Here is a 26,059-nt window from a genome sequence, read left to right on the forward strand (position 1 = left end):
TGCTGAAGAAAAGATTACTGGCCTTATTACTATAGCGTTAGGGTTCTAATTCGATTGCTGTATGGAAGCTAGGAAGGCTGGATCGACTGACGCCACTTTGGCGGTGAGGAACGCGTGCATGCAGAACAGAAGGCTTTGTAGGATCTGGCATTCCAACTCCTGGGGACAAATTTAAAGTTTATTAGATCCTATAGTGATTGATTAATGATGTAAAAGGTTCCAAAGGGTAAACATACACTTTAAACTGCCAGAAGTTATAAATTTGTTTGCAATGCAATAGAAAATAATAAATTCATGTAACATTTTTCAAAGATTTTCCTACAGGTGTTTGAAATTAGACATTCACATCTTTAACGAATTTACACTTATTAACAAACATATCATTTTCATCATGAAAGGTGATGGATTGCCACTGGAAGGCATAGGACCACCAATCGCTGTATAAATTGTACAGTGAACACAATAATTGATTTGAAATAGAAAATAATATGAATAAATAAATAAATAAAAATGTTATAATCAATCAACCTGTGTAGTAGTGAGGGTATTCTTCTTTTTTTTTTTCTAACCAGTAGCTGCTCTGCTGTCCTCTGTATGGCATAGGTCTCCTTCGGAGTTCGCCACTTTGACCCTATCTTTTGTGGGACAGGGACTTTTTGGGCAAATTTATTTTTTTTTTATTTTCAGAATTTTTTATTATTTTCTCTCTTCTTTCATACTTCACATTGTCTTTCGGTCTATTATTACATTCCACAATTCTACTGTCTTTCCCTTTTGCTCTGTATCACCTTTCATTCATTCCATTTCTTTTTACATTTTCTTAAATTACATTGTTATTTTATATCACAGTATTATATATTATTTTGCTTTTATTTTGTCTTTATTATCTATTTATTTGCACCGCTCCTGCGTTGCCAGCATCTAGCTACTTTCCATGACCTTACCTGTCATCGATCAACCTAATGGGGGGCTTACCCACGCCGTGTCCACTGGCTTGTCGTGGCCAACCAATTCAACAACCTTTCGACCGATTCCTTTAAGCCACATCGATGCTCTCAATTCTTCTGCGAGTCTCCACAACTCTGCATCGATCTCAGACAAATTCCGATCATAGCTCTATATGACAAAACACACTAGGTAAAGACTTTCGTATTCATGCATTCTGTATTTTAAAGGATGTTAGCAAATCATAGCTCTATACGACAATACACACTAGCTAAAGACTTTCGTATTCATGAATTCTGTATTTTGAAATATGTTAGCAAATCTGTATCCAGTATACCGTTGGACCCTAAGTGTTGTACCTTCTTACTACAGCACCCCTTCCACCTACCCCACACACGCACAAAAGATTTAGACATATCTACTCACATTATCTAGGCAGGTAAGTTGTACTATTTGATTTATCACCACATATATAAACTTATCATCTACTAAAAACTTTGAAATAAATAAAAAATACCTTAGTTTCGATGACTTTCGTCTCCGTGTCCTGGAAATGCAGCTTCAGTTTAGATTTTCCGTCGTCGCTCGATCCTCTTAACTGTGAAAACCTATTAGGGAAATAATTTTAATTTTATATCTCAGCTCAAGGATCAATCTGAAGCTACTTTTTCAAACTAGTAAAGTAGAAAGAGAATTTTATTTAACCCTTTCCTTACCGCAGTCCGTTCCGCCGAATTGACGCTACCGAACCGGGCATGCGCCGCGAAGTGTGCACATGTATGGCGGTAAGCTGATGTTCGAATTTTCTCATTTGTGTTACATATTTAAAGATTTTACTGGTATATTAATTAAAAATAGAAGTTAGGATAATTATAAGTAATTTATTTGGCTGTAATAAATCTTAAAACACGGATCTACACATAAGCTCACATTACAAGGTGGATGCCGTCTAACTCCGGCGCTGGTAACGAAAGGGTTAATATCTACAAAAATGTAAACTATATTTTTTCATCACCATTTAAGCCATAGGACATCCATATCTGAACATATGCCTCCTGTTCAGATTACCAAAAGTACTGGTAGATAGCGGTTTGCTTCCAGCATCTTCCAACGACTTCGATAAGGTTCTACGCTGCTTTTCCGGTTCGTAGTATCTTCTCCAAAGGCTATATGTTCTACGCAATATATAGCCTTTCCATTGCAGCTTCATCTTGCCAATCCGCTAGTCTATTTGGGTCATTTTCGTTCGTCTATATCAATGATTCCCAAAGTGGTCTATATCGACCCCTAAGGGTCTATGACAACCTGCAAGGGGTCTACGTCAGCGAAAAAAAAATTGGAGGTCCATGAAATGACAATTGGGATACACGATAGTGGATCTCAACACATACACTGATAGTACCTATTTACTTACATCATACTATCTTAAAATATCAAAACATTTACATTATTTATAAAAGTACCTATGAAGTAAAAAATGTATTATATATGTTTATAAAATTGTGTAAGTTGTAGGATGTTGGTATTCGCTTTGTGGTCGCAATACATTTTGAACATACACTAAACCTCTCCACTGTTAGAAATTTACAGGAAATCAATATCAAGTAAGTAGGGGTTAACACGGAAAAACATGGTTTAGGGAACTCTGGTCTATATGAATCATTAGTTCTCATTATTTCTGGTTCGATGTCATTAAGGATAATTCGTAATGAAACAATACTTATAATGTTTTTATTATTACAGATATCTCTATTCTTGCATAGCAAAGCTCTCTCCATAGTTCGTAGCAACTACTCGCTAACGTGGTACGGATTTTCACTACTGCCCAAACATTTGCTGCCTCCGCAGGTTCCAGGTGACAACAAAGGGCGTCTAGTCTAAGATCTCCTTTAAGCTGTCGTAGTTCGAAAGCTCCCAGAGCTTCATCTCGAGCTACATACGTTTTCACCTGACTTTAACTAATTTGTTACAAAATGAACTCTTGCACATGTGATGACTTTGAATGAAAATGTTAGACAAAGGTCTTTGACCAATGTGCGTTGCCGGTGATGACATGGGGATCCGAGACGTGGTCACATACGACGGAACATATAAGAAGGGTCAAGGTAACCTAGAGAGCAATGGAGAAGGCTGTGTTCAGAGTTTCGCTGCAAGCCCATCCGAAGTGGCAGTGGGCAAGGCATATTGTTCGTGCAACCGATTGCCATTGGGGCCGAAAGTTTCTCGAGTGGCGACCACGCGCAGGTAGACGCGTCCTAGGTAGACCCCCTCACTAGGTAGACCCCTCACTAGGTAGACCCCCCACTAGGTAGACCCCTCACTAGGTAGACCCCTCACTAGGCAGACCCCTCACTAGGTAGACCCCTCACTAGGTAGAACCCTCACTAGGCAGACCCCTCACTAGGCAGACCCCGCACTAGGTAGACCCCTCACTAGGTAGACCCCTCACTAGGCAGACCCCTCACTAGGTAGACCCCTCACTAGGTAGACCCCTCACTAGGTAGAACCCTCACTAGGTAGAACCCTCACTAGGTGGAATGGCGACACAGTTAAGGACGCCGGAAGTCGGTAGATGTTTGCAGTGAAGGATCGGTCACCGTTGCGATCTTTAGAGAGGTATATGCCTTGCAGTGGGCGTCCATCCGCTGAAAATAAGATATTACACAATACCTGTAAGACCAAACTGGTGGCGCTCCGGGAGTGCCCTCGCTGAGGGAGAAACCAGACGCCCAATCCAGGGTCAGACCAGCCGCTCGACCCATATGTACAACCGTGAAGGTTTTCTTCTGCGAATATGAAATCAATCGTATAATACAATGTTTATATAATAAATACCTTACAATTCTGTCGTATTATACGACTAAAATCGTTCAAGAATAACAAAATATTTAAGGAAATGCCGAAGCTTACATGCTCGCTTTATTGCAACAGACGAATCAATTTATAGACGAAACATAACAGCTGTCAAAGTAATGCCATCTGTCACAATATTTTATTAGATTCGGAATCAATAAAGATTGATTATATGTATAAAAGTTTTAAGGGGTGAATGTACACCTTATTGTAATTATAACATAGTATAAAATGTTTTTAAAATTCGAATCACCTATACAAGGGTCAAACTGAAAGTTCTTAGAAAATCAAAAACTAAGCATTCTAGCAAGTTATTAGTTTTATTATAACTTTTCAAAATAGCGTCCATTTACATCAATACATCGCTGCATTCGATGGAACCATTGAGAAAAGCACCTTGCCCACTCGGCCTTAGGGGTCTCTTCGACGGCGTTTTGAAACGCAGCCACTGCTTCTTCGGCGTCCATAAAATGTTTTCCTCGAAGTTTTTCTTTTATTTTCGGGAATAAATAAAAATCGCAGGGTGCGAGGTCGGGGCTATACGGCGGGTGACCCAGTAGTAGTAGTAGCCAAATAGTCGATCGTTTGCCTGGCGGTGTGCGACGAGGCATTGTCGTGATGAAGGAGGATCCTGCTGCGAGGTCGTTTCTCTCGAACTTTTTCCAAGACAGGTGGCAAACAGTTGTTAGTGTACCACTCTGCATTAACCGTTTTCTGATCCTCTAAGACAACTGTCGCGTAATGACCTGTCTTTCCGAAGAACAAGGCCACCGTCTTTTTTCCAACACTTCGACCTCTCTTCACTTTAGTTGGCAACTCTTCGGAAGGAAACACCCACTGAGCAGACTGTCTTTTGGTTTCCGGATCATAACAGTAAATCCAGCTTTCGTCACCCGTTAGTATGTCGAACACAGCATTTGAGTCACCTCCGTTAAATTTTTGGATCATTTCTCGGCACCAATCAACACGGCGGAGTTTTTGAGCCTCGGTCAAATTATGCGGTATCCAGCGGGCACAAAGCTTCCTGACCGCTAAATGTTCATGGAGGATTTTGTGCACTTGACTCATACCTATGCCTAGACTTGTCCGAATCTGCTGATAGGTCATTCTTTTGTCAGTCTCTATCATACGCCGCACAACACTGATATTGTCTTCAGTCGTCGCTGTAGAAGGCCGTCCCTCACGCAAATCATCGGTGAGATTAGTTCGACCACGTTTGAATTCATTAAACCAGTTGTAAACTGTGAGACGAGATGGGGCTTCATCGTGAAAAGCCAATCGAAGTCTATCATAACTTTCTTGTTGACTTATATGACATCGAAAGTCATAAAAAATCATTGCACGAAAATTTTCTCGGCTTAAATTCATTCTGACGTGCACAGACAATTTTCAATTTGCCGCCAAATCGTAAAACAAATGACTAATGAATGAAATGTATACTCAATATTATTGGTAAAGAGTTCTATTTTCAAAATTTAAACTTATTTTTTTAATATAATGCTTTTAAGTTGCCAGTTCTAAAAACTTTCAGTTTGGCCCTCGTATATTAAAGTTAATTTATGTTTACTATCTGTCCACAAACATACATTATTTACACTCTTTAATCTTTTATATATATATATATATAACCTATAAAGTGTCCATAAAACCTTTTTTCAATATCTACATTTTTCTGCCACAATTTTAACATTACGAACTTGTATATATGACAGCGTTTGACTTACACTGTCAAGTTCAAGTTCAAGCTTACCACGTTTTGTTACCAGTGTACGTGAGCATAATGCTGAACTCTAAACACGATGGAATATGCACTATACCAAAACCACCGATATTCCTTGACCTTCCACCAACAGCAAGTGTGTTCCAACGTGTTCTATGTAAACTGAGATACCAGATGCTACCTTGCGAGTGGCATCACGGGACATCTGCCTTTCTCCGCAGCAGGAAGAACCTGCTGTTGGAAAGAAGACAACAGCTTTCATCAGGGTTCTCGATGATCTGGCATCCGTACAGTCCTATGAAGTATTATTGGGACTGTATCGTTGGAACCCTCATGTTTGTTGTATTTATTTATATGCCGTTTCAAGTGTTCGTCGATTGTGAGTATTTGAATTCGTTAATTCATATATCGCATGGATACGCCCCCTCTTGGTAAACCGATGATATAGTCAGGGTAGCGACATGATGATAAAGAGGAATTCAAGCAACACACTACGTACAATACGATGCATATACGAGGGCGGCCGCCCGGCCCTGTCTTAGGTTTTTTTTTTATTCTCTGCTATTGGGGGCCTCTCGTACCCTCTAATTCGTTGGGATCAGGGTCTTTGTTTACAAATAAGTTTTTCAAATTTTTAACTTTATTCTCCACTCACTTTCATACTTCTCAATTTCTTTTATTCTTACCTTTTTTCCTTCACAATATCTTTCATTTTGTTATTTCATTCATTATAGCTTTCATCGCCTTCCTTCCATCATCTTTGTACTCTTAGGTGGCTAGGTTACTTTTTTTTATTCTTTATCCTCGCCTTAGATTGCCGAGAAGTCCTCTCTGCTCTCCAAAAGTGTCTTGTCACCTTCGTGCAATCGACTCGAGGATGCCGTAAAAGCCTCCAGGGCTAACAGATAAAACTTCATCCGAGACAATAGTAGTAATGATGACGACCATTTATCACTCCTGTACAACAAAGCTAATGTGCGTTCAACGACAGTGAGGTTGCAAGTGAAGCCTAGAGTTAGAGATCAAATATCAACGCTGTAAGTCGCTAGTACCACTTCTTTTTATCTGATAGACGCCCGCTGCAAGGCATGAGCTTCTCCCGAAGATCGCCACGATGACCAGTCTTGCGCTGCACCCATCCAGTGACTTCCGCGACCTTTACTATGCCTCGGTCCACCAAGTGGGGGACCTTCCTACGCCGCGTCTACCGGTTCCTGTCACGATGTTCAAAAATCATACACTTCCAGGTCCAAACCCAAGCGATCCCTTCATATTATTATGTGATGCAATAGCCTTCATCGACATTGGATCCAACTTCATAACCGGATACACGGAAGAAGATCATAAACGTGTAGTCCTCCGACCAGGAATGATTGCAAGAAATTATCTTAAAGGAACTTTTTTTATCGATCTCATCGCAGCCTTACCTCTTCAACTATACCAGATCTTTGACAACTGTAAATATCCCACCAATACCGCGATGTTCATCTTCAAATTGCCACGTTTGAAGTCCATGGAGCGAAAATGGTTGAACATACAAAAGCAATTCGAACTATCTTACGTGACCACAGTGTTGATATCTGTTCTATTTAGAACTGTTCTCTTCTATCATTGGATGACATATTTTCATTATCAAGTTCCGTCTATATGCTCGCATTTCTATGACATGGATAGGAACTGGGTGAAGAGGTTCAGAGGAGTGCGAATGCCATACAATACTGTTTTCAAGAAATACACAGCCAATTTGTATTTGGCTTGTGGTCTCTGTATTGGTGCCGGATACTATACGCCTATAGGAGTATATGTCATTCCAGGTAAGAAAGACAGAAGTCTTGTCGAAATTTCAACAAATCTAACTCTCCCGTTTTAGAAATCATAGATAATCAGGATAAAAACCTGTCTGGTCCTGTTGGTATTCACACTGAATTAATTGCGTAGAAGCATCTAGAATTATTTATGTATGAAGGTGAAAAATACTTTATGAATGGTAAAAAATCTTAAAATGAACCAAAAATATTTGTAGAAGATGAACAAAAATTAGAAGCGACTGACTAATCGACCCTTGTTGAGATGGTTAAGTTGAAAGATATGTTTTTAGATTTATAAGGGAGCACACTTTGATTCCTAAAGGTGAACAAGATAGAATTGATGTCTTATGTCCATGTCATGCTTCAAGTAATAGTCGGAGGTGATACGTTCGAAGTTGTAGATGATTAAAAATACCTAGGACAAAGCATCCAGCTTAGAGGACGAGATCTGAAAGCTCCGAAACATCTCGTCCAAAGTACCACAATGTTTGAAGATGAAGCTCTTTGGCCAAAGTGTGTTGCTATAGTGCAGTATAAAGATAGGGATCATAACAGCCTCCTTCTTGAGCCTTAAAGTCCACCCAAAGAGCAATTTTGGCTGCGTGGTTGAATCAAATGAGGAAACCCGCGAAAGAATCCAGGTTGTAGATGTAGTTTGAAGAATTGCTGGTCTTAAATAGCATTGGGCGGAGGATCACGAGCAGGATAATGCGGAGAAGGTAGACCCTCGCTAGATTATCTGACGACGTAGTTAGGGCGGGAAGTCGCTGAATATGGGCAGCGCTTCTTTGGAAAAGGCTTATGCAGTACGTGTCTGCAAAGGTAGACCTGCGATACAGCCAAGGTCGCGTTAAATACAAGACTGACGATTGTGTTGATCTTTAGAAAAGGTTTTGATGATGATAATGACAATTCGATTCTAGTTTAAAACAACTTGGAATCCAAAAATGGTGATAAGTGACAATAAATGATTTAAAATTGATTTTATTTACGAACACACCATGTTTCTATTTCAGAACTATTACTCACATCGTTCATGGGCATAATGGGATTGGTATTTTTTATATATTGCTTCACAACAGTACTGAGACTGGTCATGTACAAGCAACACGAATCATTTCTATTCTACGGCAAACTGAGAGAGCTTGAAGAGTACATGTCGTTGAAGAGGCTTCCCAAGTTGCTGCGGAAGAAGATAGTTCTCTTCCTAAACTACCAATTCAACGGAGGATACTACAACGAGGAGCTTATATTGAAGACGATAAATGAACAAATAAAACAGGATATAAATATGCACTGTTGTAAGAAGCTTTTGGACAATGTGCCCATATTCAATGACATGCCAATAGCATTAATGAATACAGTTATATTTAGTCTGACCCGTGTTCTATACATGCCTGGTGAGGTAGGTAATTTTTTATAAATTTATTACAGTATAAGAGCACGTGTATCTCAGACATTCGTCATTTTATAAAAACTGAAAGTTTATCAACGCCTGCACCTAACACTTCCTATCACACCTAAAACAGGTAAGAACGAAGAAACATGAAAATTAAGTGACCATGGCTTTGGTAGGAAAACCTACCTAAAAATATCGATCTAAATTCGTCAAACAATTAATATTTAATGGAATCACGTGTTACCTTGCGGAAGTCCATCCAAAGTAAGGAAAGGACCAATATTTCACCACTTCCGCACATGCAGTGGTAGTCGTGCAATAAAGTGCACCGCCCGCCAGCCCGCCGATAAATGCGTATGCGGCAAACAATGCGAATTACACAACCGCCACCGTCAAATCACTCAACACGTGTTTCACCCCACCACACGCATTCTTCTCCTTCTAGGAGCTTCTTAGTGGAGTTTCTTCCTGCTTCTTCTCCAAGTAAATTAACAATAAGTTGATGATTAACAAGAGTTTTGTTCGGCCTATCCTAAAGATCGCCACGATGACCTGATCTTAACTATGCCGTCTGTCTACCCAATACCATCTCGTAGTTCCTACTTTAAAACCATTTTCAAGGGCCTTCGGCTGCAGGAATGATATGCTCATTGCTCATTGGCACGTCAGACTAGCAATTCTTCGAGCATGTTTGACCTTAGTTCTTCTGCAGATATCATTTCTGATTAGATCTCGCAACGAAACTAATTATATATATATATATATATATATATATATATATATATATATATATATATATATATATATATATATATCTGGTTATCATTTCCATCTATATGCATATTTTCAGACAGTAGTAAAAGGAGAGGAACCGCTTTCTTGTATGTACCTGATTTGTTCCGGCACTGTGGCCGTCATGAATCGAACTGGAAAGGAGGTTAGTTGACAAACATAATATAAAACAACTATCGTGTACTTGCAAAGCACCGTGCAAAAATGACTAGCACACTTTCGACTGCAAAAAGTTGTAATAGAATTCCTCATAACATTTTTGTTACAATTTACAAATTTCAAAATGCATATAAATAGTAAATTGAAGGAAAGGTATATTATTCTATTAATAAATATGTATATGATACGAATCATTTAGGCTATATCTGATAAAGTGTATATGTATAAATCTGTATTGTTAAACTTTATTAAAAGATGTGTTGTAGTGGAGTTTCTTCCCGATTCTACACAACCATAACACCTTGCAAAGAGTAGAGTATAAAATTAAAAATAAGTTGATGATCTATAAGAGTTCTGTTTAAAGTTTCAATATTAAACAAATCAATTTTATATTATTAAAATTTTTTGAATGTATGAAGTTACATCATTCTTATCTAGTGGAAGATAATTTTAATAAATGAAGGGTACAGTACGCGGCGATTAATATTGCACATCGAATTTAGGAAAGAGACAATCGGCTAATTTCGGCCTCGTAGAGCACTATCACAGAGATAGATGGCGATATACTATTCGGGATATATGATATATTCTAAATATGGAGATAGAATGATGCCTTTGATGTGATACGCAGCAATTAAAAAGTATTATTAAATAAATGCATGACGGCAGTATAGAAAAAATGTTAGACGAGTTAAAATCGATATCATACGATAAATATCGATATTTATATATAACGAATTCCTTTAAGTAATTTTTTTTAATCTAAGCCGATAAGATAGAAAAAACATTAAGCAAAATTAATTATGCTCACACTAGCTTTGTGGCGTTTTGTCAGTCGTTGTATTTCGTGCGACAGAGATAACGCTCTACGAAGCCGAAATTAGCCGATTGTCTCTTTCCAAAGGTCGATGTGCAACATTCATCGCCGGGTACTGTATATTAAGAGCCTTATTTTTGTAGATAGCTCATTTGAGAGACGGTGCCTTCTATGGAGAGCTGACTTTATTGGAGCCAGGAGTATCGCACGGAACAACTATCATAGCCTTGGAAATCACAGAGATATACACGTGAGTATAAAAGACGATTCCTGTTTTGTTTGAAGACTATGTTTGGCACGAATCGGTGTAACATAACTCCTAAAGATGCCCCGTGGAGGGGTGAAACATGTGTTGAGTGAAATAACGGTGGCGGTTGTGTGATTCGCATTGTTTGCCGCATAGGCATTTATCAGCGGGCTGGCGGGCGGTGCACTTTGTTGGTCCTTTTCTTACTTATGATGGACTTCCGCAAGGTAACGCCTGTTTCCATTAAATATTAAGGAAGATTCCATTTTTTAATCTCTAGTGGTACCGTTTAAGAGTTTATTGGACAGAAGGTTCGGTGCCATATGCCTAGAAGCCCCACGAAAGCCATCCTGCGTGGACCCATAATTGGACAAACATTGGGTAACACTATCTCACGAATGTGTAACTCTTGTAACGAAATATTTTAACAATGAAATGCCATCGATATCTTTCGCGACTCTTGTATAGTCTTTATACACCATTTTAATATTTCACTGTATCAATGAAATATTTTTAAGCAAACAGCGTTGAAGAAGGTTGCATGCCAGAGGAAACATTTTCAAATCAAAACATTTCTTAGTCTCTGCCTTTGCACTGTATGTAGTAAATTTTTAATGTCGTGTCACCTATATAAGAACACATTACGGAACCATTATTCATACGGTAACTTTTAATGTATTTAGAACTTGTGTAATGCTGGTGTACCTCTATTTATATATATACATATATATATATATATATATATATATATATATATATATATATATATGTATATATATATATATATATATTTATTATATATATTTTATTTGGTTAAAATTTTAATAAAGATGTATGGAACGCTAACATGCAACGTTACAGTATGTATGAGCTATATTTTGAGCTATATATATTTTATTCCAGAGACAAATAGTAAATGATAACTTATATTAGGAGCACTTCCCAATCCTCTGGAAACTTATTTCTGAGCAGAGACAATCTTATATCATTAATGTACAAAAGTGTGAATTTTATAAGAATTTATCCCAGGAATCGAACAAGCGACCTACGATCGCTAGCGCTCAGGATGAGCAATACGCTGATTGACTGTAAATGTGATATACATTCACATCTTTAAAATTTTTGCGTATAATGTAACAATGTCGCAAAAAGTGCGATAGAAATAAACAAAAAGCAAACACAGTAAATAAATAGATAAAAAAAGACAAAATAAAACTAAAATGATACATAAAATTGTGATAGAAAATAATTATAGGATATAAGTAATAAAAATGTAAAATAAAAATGTAAATTGAAAATGTAAAAAGAAAAAGGGAAAGAATGACAGATGAACAGAGCAAAAGGGAAAGAAAGCAGAAATGTAGCATGAACGATAGATAATAGACCGAAAGAAAAAGTAAAGTATGAAAGAAGAGAGAGAAAATAAAAAATTATGTGAAAAAATTAAATTGCCAATAAAGTCCCTGTCCCACCATAGATAGGGGTACGAGAGGCCCCCAATAGCGGGGGCCATAAAAAAAATGTAACATCCTGTATACATTTGAATATTCGATCTACAGGCTGACCAGCGGACAGTTCCAGGCATGTTTGATGCCATACCCTCATCTAAGAAGACGCTTGGCTGCCTTGCTGCCGCGCCGTCACACCATCGAGTAACATCGCAGAGTAAAAAGATGAACTACCCACGATATTTACTCTATAAGGATATATTTTAAAATTCGAATCTATGGTGTATGTTACAAGAGTGGTTCAGTAAGAATAAATATTAAATTTGTACTCACAAGTCACTTGGCGATTCTTATTGATAACTATACATGCACCACTAAAAAGATTTTAATACATATTTTAAATCACCTGTATAAGTGGGGCAAAGTTTGTATGATAATTGACCCTTGACCTAATCTTATTTTAATGTATTATTAATAATATATGTTTATTGCATACAAACACAGAAAGCACACACACATATTAACATATTTCTTGTTCAGAACGGAATGGTATACGTGTATATGTGTATATGTTGTTTTGTATATTTGTGCGGTGTTTAATACGCACGGTAGTGTCACATTAAATATATAACTATAATACATAAAAGTAATTCTACCTTGTGCTTATTTACTTCTTTTTCATTTAATCATAATAATATTAAAAATAATTACTACTCATAAAATGACACTAATTTTTTGTTCGTCGGCCGAATGTTTCTTGTCCGCAAATCTAGATGCGGTCTTGTTTGTTAGCCTAAAGACCGCCGGCCAAATGCCTATCGTCATGTTTCAAATATTAAATTAGTTACATTACAAACAGCATTAGTATCTTGACGACACCAATGCCTACTGTTAATCTACAGGCGCCATCTATTAATAGTATGTCTTTGTTTTGGCCAACGGACAATTGTCTGTTGGTCCGTTGGTACACGTTATAGTATCGATACAGGTATTATGGAAGAACCTAGAATGAAAACTAGATGAATTTGTTTTACTTACTCCAAGACGCACGACGGAGTTGACGATATTGTGGGTCCAGGCCGCCTCCACGCGCAGGAGGTCTCGACGTGTGTCCGCGCTGAAGTACCGGGGACCTGCAGGCGAAGCCCCTGGGCCTGCGCCACTCGCCTGTACCAGGAAACAGTGCTGCCGCCAGTCGACCGTCTCGCTTTCCTTCACCGTGCGAAACATGGTCTGGTACACCTTCAGTGTCTCCGGGCACTTAGCCAGCTCCGCTATGTTCATCTGCAGAAAATGTACTGGATTATTTTGGGTTTCTTTTAGTTATTTTAAACTAATTTTAGATGGTTAAGGAGTAGATTCTAGATGTCAGACGAAAAGACGCCCAAAGATCACCACACTGCCTACTTCCAACGACTTACCGCAACCTTGACTATGTCATCTGTCCAACTAGTGAGGCGCCGACCATGCTATGTCTACCGGCTGGTAGTTGCCACTTAAGAACCTCTCGACCCCGCCCAGACGAGTAATTCTAGTAGTAGTATTGTCATTACATAGTATGTCTAGTTAGTTAGGTAGAAAGCTAATGCTTACGGGTGGTACGTCAAAGAGCATGACGTCAGTGCCCTTGAGGACGAGGAACTTGGGACGATAGGTCTGCCATGGCTGCGCTGCGCTGACTAGACCCTCGTGCACCCAGCCCATATACTCGATCCGCTCTCCTCCGCTCAGATGACGGTTGAACAACTTCATCTACGAAGTTAGACAAAACTCTATTTAAAGTCCTGACAGGTGGAAAGGACCCTTGATTGGAGTTCTGGAGATACTACAAGGAGGTTGGTTATGGGTGTTGTAGGATTCTTTATAGCGCTGATTGGTCTTGGAGACAGTGACCAAAGGAAGTCCAAAGATATAGCCTATATGTACATAAATCCTTAAAATATGAAAACTTTATTTAGCCAATAAAATAACAGAAAATTATCTGTCAATAACAAGGCAATAAATATTGTAGAGCACTGTCTCTGTCGCACGACCTATACATAAAACGAGCGCTGCGCCGCTGGCGATGTATTGCTATTACATTGTAAAAGCTGTAAAGAGGTGAATGTATTGTTTATTTTTAAAGATTTTACACATCATCCTGTATAAAGTTATCAATCATAGACTATAAGAATGGACAGGCCAATAATTGACAGACAAATTTTAATTTATAGTGATAGGAATTATAAAAACACTACTATTTTGTCATTACGTTATTAATTCTGAAACCATTGTTTTTCATACAGGGTATATCAAACATTGAATGCAAGTGAGCTATATATTCACCTTTTCAAAGCTTTTACAACTTGATCACCACATCTATTGACCTCATATTTTTTTGACAAAAGTAAGAGGGATGGAGAAGGAACATTTAAGGCTGCGGTTATATGTAAGGCTAAACTGATTTCTTTAGAACTTACCTGTAAGTTAGTGAGGCCGACAATGTTATCCGAGATGCTTTTAAGCCACTGCGAAAGGGCGGCCGGATCCTCTGCGTGAATTACACCCGTCGTCATGTGAGGACGAGCTCCTCTCACCTTATCAGAATAAGTGAAAGTCATTTGCTAAGTCTTCACACTTACTCGAAAATAACCTCCAAATTTATATTTCATATAATAAAGCGGGGGGAAATCGCGTTGTACGGGGTGAAACACGTGTTATAAGTCATGGCGTGATATGAAAACTCGTTATAAAAGTACGATGTTATATGTGGGATTGTTGTGTAATTTATGCAATTAATGAAAATTCCGATTTGATCAATTAGGGTTTCTTATAGCAGGTTCCAGATTCAAATCTCAACATCAAAAAAGTTCAAAACAGATACTAAAATGTCGCTGAAGAATTTTAATTTATTTAATTGTTAAAGGTAAAGGAATAAGAAAATTTTACTCTATAATGGGCTGTGAACAGGTTACATAGCACGCAGAACAGAAGACCGTTAAAGCCTTAAGGTTCTGAAATGGATATCATAGATCGGCAAACGCATTGTAGTCCACCGTATGCAGAAATGATCAATTTGGAAGAAGCTAGACGCAGGCTATTTCTTTTCCATGTATACATAGCAGTGATCATCCTACAGCAGAAATGATGATGAATATAAACCAAAAAAGATCTACATAACTCACCTCAAAAGCTCCCGGCCTGAGTTTGTCGGTTCCGAAGACATACCTTGTAACGTACGCCATCATTAATGGAACTAAAAAGAAAAAATATTCATTCATAGCAGTATATTTGATTTAATTAACTTAAAGTTCCTTTGCGTTAAGAATGCAGACAATCTTTATTGTCCGCCGCCCTAGCTGCGCTGTTATAAATCTTTAGCCTTTGTTTTCGTAAATATAGTATCCCTTAACGTCGTTACTGAATTTAGTGCGGCTTGGTCGACGGACAATAACTATTGTCTGCAGTCCTAACACGAAAGAATTCTAGATACATAAATTTAATTTTTTTTTAATTATTAAAATTAAACAAAGGTTAGCGGTGGCCGAAACCGCATAAAAGATTCTCACGTAGAAAATGATTAAAAGCCTTTTTAAAATTACTAGGAATTGATAAAAACAACCGTCATCTTTTGTAGTCTGATGATGAGCGAACTTTTTGTAAACTTGTTCAAAGCTTTCGTAGCTTTCGTAAATTGAAGATACTATCTTGAACTTTTTAAGAGATGACTTTTATCAATTACCAGGTAGTCGTTGACCATTTTTGGAAGAAAATTGTTCAAACATAAACCATATCAAAACAGGTTTGTGTGTGGTGTTTGTTAATTTCGTTAAGTAAATAAAATAAATCATGTATTAAAAATGCTATGTTAAATTGTTTGGACTGACCTGAGACGACGTCCACCCAGTGCGTTTGGTCTTGGCCATGCGCAGATGCGGCTGAAGGAGGACGGGAGGCAGGTCGGCTTCCCTCCTCCGCACTCCAGGCACTCTGCAACATGCACTAAGGTACTCACTATTGGTTTTACGTTGATATATATATAAACTGAACAGCGTAGCAATCGGAGAGAATCCTGGTGGACGAGATCGGATGCGGGTCATGGTCGTGGAAGACCGAGGCCTGTTTCTGAGTGACCGTCATGATTCAAGATGCAGCCGATCGAGATCATGATTGGGGACGACACCAGGGCCGCTCTACAGACAATGTTGTTCCCATTCCCAGCGCCTTCAGCGTTCAGGGCGCGGACTGTGGCGGGCGATGTCAAAATAACCATTCACCCGACCACGAGCCTATAGACGTGGTGTGGGGGAAAAGATGTAGCTCGAAGAATTGCTCGTTTAAAGTAGCAGAGGATAGGGCACATCGCTTAAGCAACCGATGATCATCGGGGCTGAAAGGTTCTCTAGTGGCAACCATAACCAAGTAGACAAAGTGTGGGTACTAGATGGACCTCACATAGTCCAAGTTGCGAAAAGTTGCTGCAGCAACAGACCGGTCATCGCAGCTATCTTTAGAAGCTTATGCCTTACAGTGAGTGTCTCTGACATGATGGTGAATAAATCGTAAAATTTACCGATAGGATATCATTGCTGTGAGATATAAAATAACTAAGTAATCAGTACAAGAGTTTCCAAGAGTTGGATAAAACCTGTGGTAACTGACCTGCCAACCACCGTCAGCGTCGTTGGTCCGCTCGGAGTTGCAGTTGTCGTCCAGGGTCTTGCTGTGCAGCGATGGGTGTTCATCTCCAGTGCTGCTATCAGTGTCTGATGCAGCGTCAGCTGGAGGTCAAGGTCATCTTTGTACTTACAACTTTATTAAATTCTATTCAATTTTTAATCGTCAATTGTAAAGTACATGCACGGCATAGGCCTCGTATAAAGAAGTCTATGGGAAGATATACAATAATCACCACGCTTGGCAGGCTTGACGCTGCTGTATATTCTGTCGAAACTTGTTTGTGACCAGTTGATTCATGCGCAGTGTTAATTATATATATATCCTGGGAATCGAACCCTCGATCTACGATCAAAAATCCCATTCCTCCACAGCTGGGCTACCACTGTTCACTAAGCCTCGCAGTTGTCGTCCATCGAATGAGAAGATGATGTTTCCCTTAAAACTAAGTAGTGTGTGGGGTTGTGGAAGCAGCAAAAAATATTGTTAGATTTTCTTACCCTGTTTCTGGAGGAAAGGGGTCGCTGCACGGTAGTGTTTGACGGTAAGAACCACTATATCCCCGGCGTTACGGAGTATGTTCACCGCGTCATCGTGGTTACAAGCCGTGATATATTCTCCGTTAACTAAATACAAATGAAAATGTGTTCCGTACATTCAAATATAAGACAGCTAAAATTGAAATTCAAAAGAAATTCAAGTCCAGAGAACAGACTGAATTAAATTTTCCGAAACCCTATATTTATAACAAACTTTAAAACTGCGTTAACTAAATCCTAAAATTAACTTTATATACACAACCAATCACAATCCTTACTTTACAACCAATCACGCGTGTCGTTTGTGCGAGAGTGTCAGATGTGTTTAACAGAGAAAGATATATATACGAATGCTTCTAGTTTTGTAACGCGCGCGCATAACTTAAGAAAAAGGACGTTAAAGAATAATGGAAGGCAGTGCGGGGTAGCAAACCTTTTGCTGAAAATGGAACCATGATATGACGAATTTGGTAGAGATTCTGGAGGCTCTAATTCAAGTGGTGACTTACGTCGACTGCACGTTAATATTAGACCAGTGATTCCCAAAGTGGTCTATATCGACCCCTAGGGGTCTATGACAACCTGCAAGGGGTCTACGTCATATATAATATTTTTTTTACTTCATAGGTACTTCTATAAATAATGTAAATGTTTTGATATTATAAGTTAGTATGATGTAAGTAAATAGGTACTATCAGTATATATGTTGAGATCCACCATCGTGGACCCCCATTTTCATTTCATGGACCCCAAATTTTTTTTCGCTGACGTAGACTCCTTGTAGGTTATCATAGACCCCTAGGGGTCGATATAGACCACTTTGGGAATCACTGCTTTATACAATATAATTTAATATAGATGCAAAAGTTTTGAAGCTACAGCTATAATTGATCATCCTGTATATCTTCCGTTAATGACATGAAAATATTATCTAATTATAAAGTCAATTTTTAGCTCGAAACGTTTGCGTGGTGTATGGCAGTAAATATACGGTTGTCTTAAACATTTGTTATTTTTAGACAAATTTGGTTTGTTTGTTTTTATATAACTAATAATTTAAACAAACGTACTGTATTACTGTTTAGATATTTCAATTTAATTTTCCACTTTTAGTGCCAAGAGTTTTTAATTTTCAGATTCTACTTGTCGACAAATTCACTTGTTGGAAAGCGATGTAATCGATATAGGTACCTATTGATGATCCTGAAAGTACCTGGGTTATAAATTTCGGGAAATAAAAAAGCCGATAGACAAATTGTATGACATTCTTTTTTAATGCACACAACTTGTCATAAATAATCCGAAATAAATGAAAGCCTACATAGATGAACAAAGAATATGACAAGGTTTACATGTTTATATTAAAACCAAAATAAATTCAGACAAAAACCGATACAATACCAAAAAACATGCCCCAATTCTTTTCTTTAGTATTTACATACCATTCAAAACGTTCATTTTATATCTACACGAAATATGTATAAACAATTTACTTCGCTATAAGGAGGTCGATTCAGTATTACCAGCTGAGCTGTTTTAAGTCCATTAGTGGTAAAATGTACATTCGATATATGTGCGTGTTTTCAAAACCCATTTTACTAATACAATTAATACTATGATCGAATTAATGTTTTTTACAGTTCAGTTAATGATGTTATTCGTTGCTAGATGTTTCTAGCAGCAAAAAGAAGAAACATTGATTAAAGGGAATAATATATAGGCCTAGTTCATCTACCCTTTAGACCGGGTTTACAAGAATAGGGCTAAGATACCCCCTGCATGGTATTCGCGAGGGTTGAGAATGGAAGCCTTCATCCTCCACCCAATGCGAACCCGAGGAGGCACACGCGTAGTGAGACCTCTTGTTGCTCACCACAGCAACCTCACGGGAAGTCTTGGCAAAGTACGAGGCACCTGCGAGTTCCGTAGTTCCGGTGGCCCCAAGATCCCTGAAGACGATCACAGATAGGGTTTCAGGGGGTATGAATCCCACATAACCCTAACCTTCCCCAAGAAGGCCTATCTTGGATCCATCTAGAAGATTTCCTCCTAGATACCAAAGAAAGGCCTCCTCCACAAATTTGAAATAGGACGGGTTGAAAGCGGACTGCCTGCAACGTCTTCTGAGTATCTTGACAATGTCATCTGTTTACCTGGTAAGTTGATGACTTATTAGCCTTAAGGCTCCAGCGGATATCTGTTATGTACGCCAACCTGCCCCATATATTCATACCTTTAAACCTTTTATACCTAATCAGCCTATATAGAAACATCGCACTCTGGTGTACGACAATCAACATCACCCCATATTCCTAAGATTCTGCAGATCAATAATACAAAATGCAATAAATAGTAACAAGACTTGGTTACAATAAGGCAGGGTTCCGACTCTAAGACTCCACTTTCTTTTTTTTCTGATATATAACTTAAGCTTGTAAAGAAATAGGGTTGGTGTTTTTAAAGGAAAATATGGTATTACACATAGGCCATAAACCAAAACTTGTGGTAATTCAGGAGTGGGAGAGGGATACAGGATGAAATGAAGGAAGTAAGATAACGAACAATAGAAAATGTGGAGCATGAAAAAAAATAAAAAAACCAATAGTACGTCAAACATTAATCCCTAGTGCAATCTCGCTCGCACAGTACCTTCACACAGACCTATGCGCGTTCACTCACCCACGAGTTGTACTACGCAAAATGCATAGATATAGCGGCAAAATAAGCCGTATGAAACAAGAGAAGCAAAGAACAAAGAAGCGTAGAAACAAGCCAGAAGAGAATCAAGAACCAAATCGACTAGCAATATTGAATACAGTGTTTCTTATACGTTCCACAAACTATCAACGACCTATCTCCTACATATACATATTAAAGGTCTATATTTTAAAATACAATATGTGAGAGTAGTTTAAATGTATACCTTTGATGACGGCATCACCAACAAACAGCTGTCCGGTCTGGTCTGCAGCCTGGTCCTTGTATATCTTGGATATCAGGATCGGCAGCTTGTGTTCCGCGCCGCCTTTGATACTGAGTCCCAAACCGCCTACTTTCTGTCGAGTTATCTGCACCATCCTCTCCTGTTCGTATGCAAAAGAATTTATATGCCATATAACATAACTTTATGAGACATACATATATATATATATGTGTGTGTGTGTGTGTGTATATTTATATATTTGTGTGTGTATGTGTGTATATTTACATGTATAGTGATATAGGCAAAGTTAGAAGTAAATGATTTACGAAGTGTTTGTTTTATTTCTATCTCTGAAAGCACATCGGATATTTCCGCAATCTTTTTACTCGAAAGACGCCATATCTATATCGCACATAATTTACATTTCCATTATCAGCTATTCTTATACTTTTTTTATTTATTTGCAGCTTTTTATTATTTTCCCTATAACCTTTTTGCAGAACTCTAAAGACATTTGGCGACACTAAACTAAATAGAGTTTATTAGTGTGTATATTTAAAATAAATTGAAGAGGACTTGATCGTGTAGTTTCGTTCTAAGTGGAGATGGAGGGGAATACCCGGGCATGCGGCACGCTGCGGTCGGGCTGCGGCTGCGGGGCGGGAGCCTCGCGCTGCACCGTCACCGCGTCCATGGTGACCACAAGCCGCGCCAGCCGGGGCCGCGACTTCCCGTCCGACACTTGCACCATGCCCATTCGGATCTGAAAATGTATTTATTATTTAATTGCACGAATGACGACTCTATTCTCAACTCTGTTCTTTGACATAGCCATCTCCATGGTTCTTTGAAAGACTAATTTTTAAAAAAAAATTTAAACAATGTCATTATTTACATTATAATTTTTACATAATTTTTTTGCGAGGTAGATCTTACCAATGAGGACCAGAGGGAACACGTGTCTATACACTATGTTATTATTAGTAACATACATATATAACAACTCTACATAGCCTGCAGAATTATCGCTGCAAGTGTAGCATATGTCCTGCAAGTAAGATCGATGACCTTCTTATAATCAGAACACTGTATACATTAGTTATCTATGGGGTATGCCAGTTTTTGGTTTTGAGATGCATTCTTCAGTATGAACACAAGATATTGTGATGGAAGGACATGGTTATGTCCTTAGAAGGGACCATGGGATCTCCTATAGAATTCGCAGCTGCCTTACAGTACTGTACCAAGACACAGTCCGGAAGGAAGCTATGCCTCAAGGAGGTGGTCTATGTCAATGTGCGAGTAATGGTCGACTTATAGCTAGAATGATCATGGCGTCTTAACCTATGACCCTCTATCCATGGAGAATTTACAAAAGTTGGCGTGTATTTAATGCCACAGATAAATTTTCTTCTATGTGGAAAATTATATGAACCATCATCTATTCATAAGTTCACTGAGCATTATTCAAAAATGTATAGATTGCATCTCTCATTGAAGTCAAGTCATCCCTGAGAAGAAAAGGTGAAAGATTAACCAGCACAAGATTAAAACCAGGATCTTCAAGATATGCTATCAATGAGTCCTTAGTTATTTTGACAATTGTAAAATGTAACCAAAATATAATAATAAAAAAAAAGAAAACCAAAATTGCAACTGTACTGTGATATATCAGAAAGGTGTGGTGAAGAAAGATGTGAGGTGAGAATGGAATGTAAATAAACAGAGAGATAAGAAAAAACAAACTGAAAAATTCATATAAACTAATAAAGTCCACATCTTCAATATTCAGTCCTAAAAACAGGGCCATAAAAAAGGTATTTTGGCCATCATAAAAAGTCAAAATATACCAAAAAGTGATATAAAATAAATAAATAGAAATCAAAATTTTAACTGTACTGTTATATTTCAAAAGGGTGTATCATAGGAAGAGATGCGAGATGTGAATTGAATGTAAATAAATGGAAATAGAGTGAAACAAAATATGAAATATCAAAGAATGAAAGAGAAGAGAGATAAGAAACTGCAAACTGAACTTTAAAATAAGTCCTTATAATTAATATGACAGGGGGTAGAAGCCCTAAAAGCGTTGCTATTAAAAAGTTATTTTGGTCAATATAAAAACTCAAAATGTAGTAAAATGTCTTAATAAACGAAATAAATAAAAATCAAAATTTAAACAGTACTATGATATATTAAAAAAGTGTGTGTGCAAAGGAAGAGAGGCGATGTGTGAATAGAGTGTAAATAGATGGTAAGAGAATGAAAGAAAATGTAAAAAATGGTTATAGTAAGAGTAATGTAAAGACAAAAGCTAAAAAATTTATTTATGATAAAAATGTCCCTGTCTTCAACATGATAGGGTGTAGATGCCCTAAAAACAGAGATATTTTAGCCACATCACACTCAGACAATCAAATAACCATGACAAACTACTGCTTGTAGAGAAATTATAGTGTGAAACCACATGAATGATCAAATCAATAAACCCTCCATTTACCCACTCTCCATTTTTACTACTCCGAGGAAGTAATAGGATAGGAGGGTCTGGAAAGAGCTTGTCAACAATTCTGTCACGGTATTTCAAGATGGACACAAATTTCAGAAATTAAAGAACAATTAAGAATGCTAAATGATTGAAGCTAATATGAAATTGAATTAAAATCAATAGCAACTACTCAATGCTATAGAAAAGAAAAATAAAAATGCCTTAGGCAAAAAGTATGAGAGACAACAGTGCAACAGTAATCTATACATATAAATAAAATTGGTGTGTCTGTTTGTAATATTAAAATAACCATGTTTTACTACATGCATATGTACTCTTTACAGTACATATGTCAAAATCACACTTTTTGTTTATTTTCGTGTTAGACAGTGTTTCACAGAGACACAGAGACTGTGTTTGGCACTAATCTGTGTAACATAACTCCTGAAGATGCCCCGTGGAGGGGTGAAACACGTGTTGAGTGATTTAACAGTGGCAGTTGTGTGATTCACATTGTTTGCCGCATGCACATTTATTAACGGGCTGGTGGGTGGTGCACTTTGTTGCACAACTACCACTGCATGTGCGGAAGTGGCTAAATATTGGTCCTTTTCCATTTCTTTTCCATTAAATAGACAGTGTTTGTTCTGATTAATCTCTGAAATGGCCAGACCAATTTTAACAAGACTTATACTGACTTATACTGATTAACTTAGGCAACTTTTAAAATAAAATTCTAAATAAAATTGATAATTTTTCTGTTAAATTCTACATGAATTAATTTGTGGGCAGATCTAGTTTAATATATCTTTAATATTAGTTTTAGATGTAATGTAATCATTATGAATTGCATTTGCATTTTAGAGTTTAATTTAAATTTTTATTATTTTTATGACAAATTTGTAATAGATGTAGTAATGGTACCCATAATCACTAGTTTTTAGCCAATTTTATGCTCAAGTAAATTATTTTTTCATTGTCACTGGTGGATCTATATACAATGCAATGCAGAGATTATCACTCAGAAAGTGTATTAAAATATCAGTCCAATAACTGCAAGTATAAAGTCTGCAAGGACAGATAGTATACAATAATTAATTATTATATATATTAATATGAAGTAAGAAAACACTTTTTCTTACTATATTATCATTAGAAACTTTTGTATAGGATGTATATTAGGTTGGCAGTCTATACAATCACCCTGTTAAAGGTTTTATATCTGTTTTAATGCCTCATGTATTTTCTATATATATTTCTTATATATTTATAATAAAACAATTAGTGAAAAATCAAAATAACATCTATTTACTTTAACACAATATTTTAAATAATAATTATATTCTTATTGTCTTTAAAACAGATTATATAAAACCTACATTTTTATGTCAGATTTTTGTCTACAGTATAACAAATATTTATTAATTAATTTACAAATCTAACATTAGAAATTTAATTAATAAATAAAATAATAATAATTATAAATATGATTTATACTCTACTATATTTTTTTCAAAGTTGATAAAGAGTCTACATTTTTAAGTAAGATAGTAGATGTATTTACATACTGCTATTTTTTAAAAACGGAAAACTATAATTTTTTTTCCTATAATTTATATTAATTATTTTAACCTATATTTTGAATGTTAATAACATTAATAACTGATTTCTTTATATTTTAGTCCCATCCAAGGCTTTATTTTTGGAGCTAGATTAGTTACATCGCAATAATGTTACTGTTTCGATCAGAGGTTCAAAAGTTCAACATAAAAACAAAAATCACTAATGCACCAAGCTAATGACAGATGCGTGTGATGTTGGTACGATGTAGATATTTTTTCAGGTATAGACTTTGTTTTATAGGTACTTTTTTGTACTAATTTATCATTAAAAAATAATCAGTTGCATAATTAATGACAGCGTAAAATCCGTATAAGAAATAAACACAGCTACCTAATTATGCTTAAATTATGAAGCAATAAATCACTAACCTTCTCATCTTTTTTCTCCTCAATAGGCGTCATCATTGTGAAGATTGCACACCATAACGAAATAACTAATTTTCGTCTCTATCCAACACAGCAGTCAAAATCACTTTATATTCCACATATCGATGTTATAACGAGCTATACAATTAAATCAAACATCTCCAGTAATTACATGAGCCCTTTAAATGGGATACCATTAATTATTTACGAAATACACATAACAAATAGGAAAAACAGGTCACCAGTTACAGTAAATCAATATACGAGAATACAACCAAAACAATTCACGTATCAACGACTTTATTCGTTCGCTGAGTAATAGATAGTATCATTAATTATATATGATTTATTACGATCATAAATTAGTTCAAAATTAATTTATTAGCGTTTCAAAATGCATAATTATTTACTTTGATAGCGAAAAATTGGACAAACGTCCACCAATTATGCGTGCAAAGTAGCTACTAGTGATGTCGCCTATCGATGCTCTACGTATGCCATTCAGTCAAGAAGAGCAGCACTGTAACAAATAAAATAAATCGATGAGTTATTTTTACTTTTAATCGATTCCCGTCTGTCAAATGAGTTCATTGCATATATCTAACTATGGCTTTGACATAACACATCAATGGCAATTTATCTTCTATTTTGCATAATTTCTTAACATTTTTAAGTAATAAAGAAAATCTGCCCCACCTATTTAATAAAATATAATGTAAACGTAGTTAAATACAAAATGAGAGTCAATTTTTTTACAACAGAGAAATATGTCATAATCGATATAATATTTTTATAATTTAGTTATTATACTTTCGTATGTCACTTTTGTAACGATAGCCATTAATTTTTTTCCTTCAAAAATATCTTTATATAATCATGCTGTAAATAATATATAAATGAAGATTCTATGAATATATTTTGTAGTATATTTGTTTTACTTTACTTTTTTAAGTATTAAATGAATTCAATAAATAAAAATTATGATATTCGTTTAAAACTCTCGGGATGAAAACACAGTATAGATATTTTACAACCAGGTTGACGTTTTTATCCCGCAGTTATATTGTCATTCGGCAAGAGATAAATGTTTATGGTTTGCGACAGTTGTTATATAAGAACAAAAAAGCGAAAATATTACCTAGCAATGAGAATATTTTTACTTAGGCTTGCCAGGGCAAAAATTTTAGATATATTTATTACTGATGCGACTTTCGATGTCATTTAAAATATGTACTTTTTATTTTCAGAATAAATTGTTTATGAATCACTTCGAATGT

The 26,059-nt window shown here is 36.7% G+C and overlaps 2 protein-coding genes across 3 annotated transcripts; one reads left to right on the plus strand and one right to left on the minus strand.

Moving 5' to 3' along the window:
* On the minus strand, positions 1-24,883 carry Syn2 (Syntrophin-like 2). Of its 2 annotated transcripts, XM_068770660.1 has the most exons (13): positions 24,786-24,883; positions 20,926-21,069; positions 20,307-20,466; positions 17,345-17,470; positions 16,830-16,948; positions 16,055-16,157; positions 15,349-15,423; positions 14,648-14,757; positions 13,782-13,940; positions 13,227-13,472; positions 3,616-3,731; positions 1,463-1,553; positions 1-159 (listed from the first exon to the last, which is right to left on the minus strand). In XM_068770660.1, exons 1-13 carry the CDS (start codon positions 24,819-24,821, stop codon positions 46-48), a joined length of 1,599 nt encoding a protein of 532 aa, XP_068626761.1. In that variant the 5' UTR covers positions 24,822-24,883; the 3' UTR covers positions 1-45. The 2 variants fall into 2 exon arrangements, with proteins under 2 accessions (XP_068626761.1, XP_068626762.1); XM_068770661.1 differs by lacking the exons at positions 16,055-16,157; positions 16,830-16,948.
* LOC137926608 (potassium/sodium hyperpolarization-activated cyclic nucleotide-gated channel 1-like) lies at positions 5,579-12,396 on the plus strand. The gene is made up of 6 exons (XM_068770274.1): positions 5,579-5,897; positions 6,766-7,332; positions 8,343-8,731; positions 9,576-9,662; positions 10,637-10,743; positions 12,300-12,396. Exons 1-6 carry the CDS (start codon positions 5,579-5,581, stop codon positions 12,394-12,396), a joined length of 1,566 nt encoding a protein of 521 aa, XP_068626375.1.
* Positions 24,884-26,059: the final 1,176 nt, after the last annotated feature.

The sequence above is a fragment of the Battus philenor genome, unplaced genomic scaffold (genome assembly GCF_028537555.1).
Source record: "Battus philenor isolate CCGP_79_NKW_IND1 unplaced genomic scaffold, ilBatPhil1.0.hap1 SCAF_3, whole genome shotgun sequence".
NCBI classification, from domain to species: domain Eukaryota; kingdom Metazoa; phylum Arthropoda; class Insecta; order Lepidoptera; family Papilionidae; genus Battus; species Battus philenor.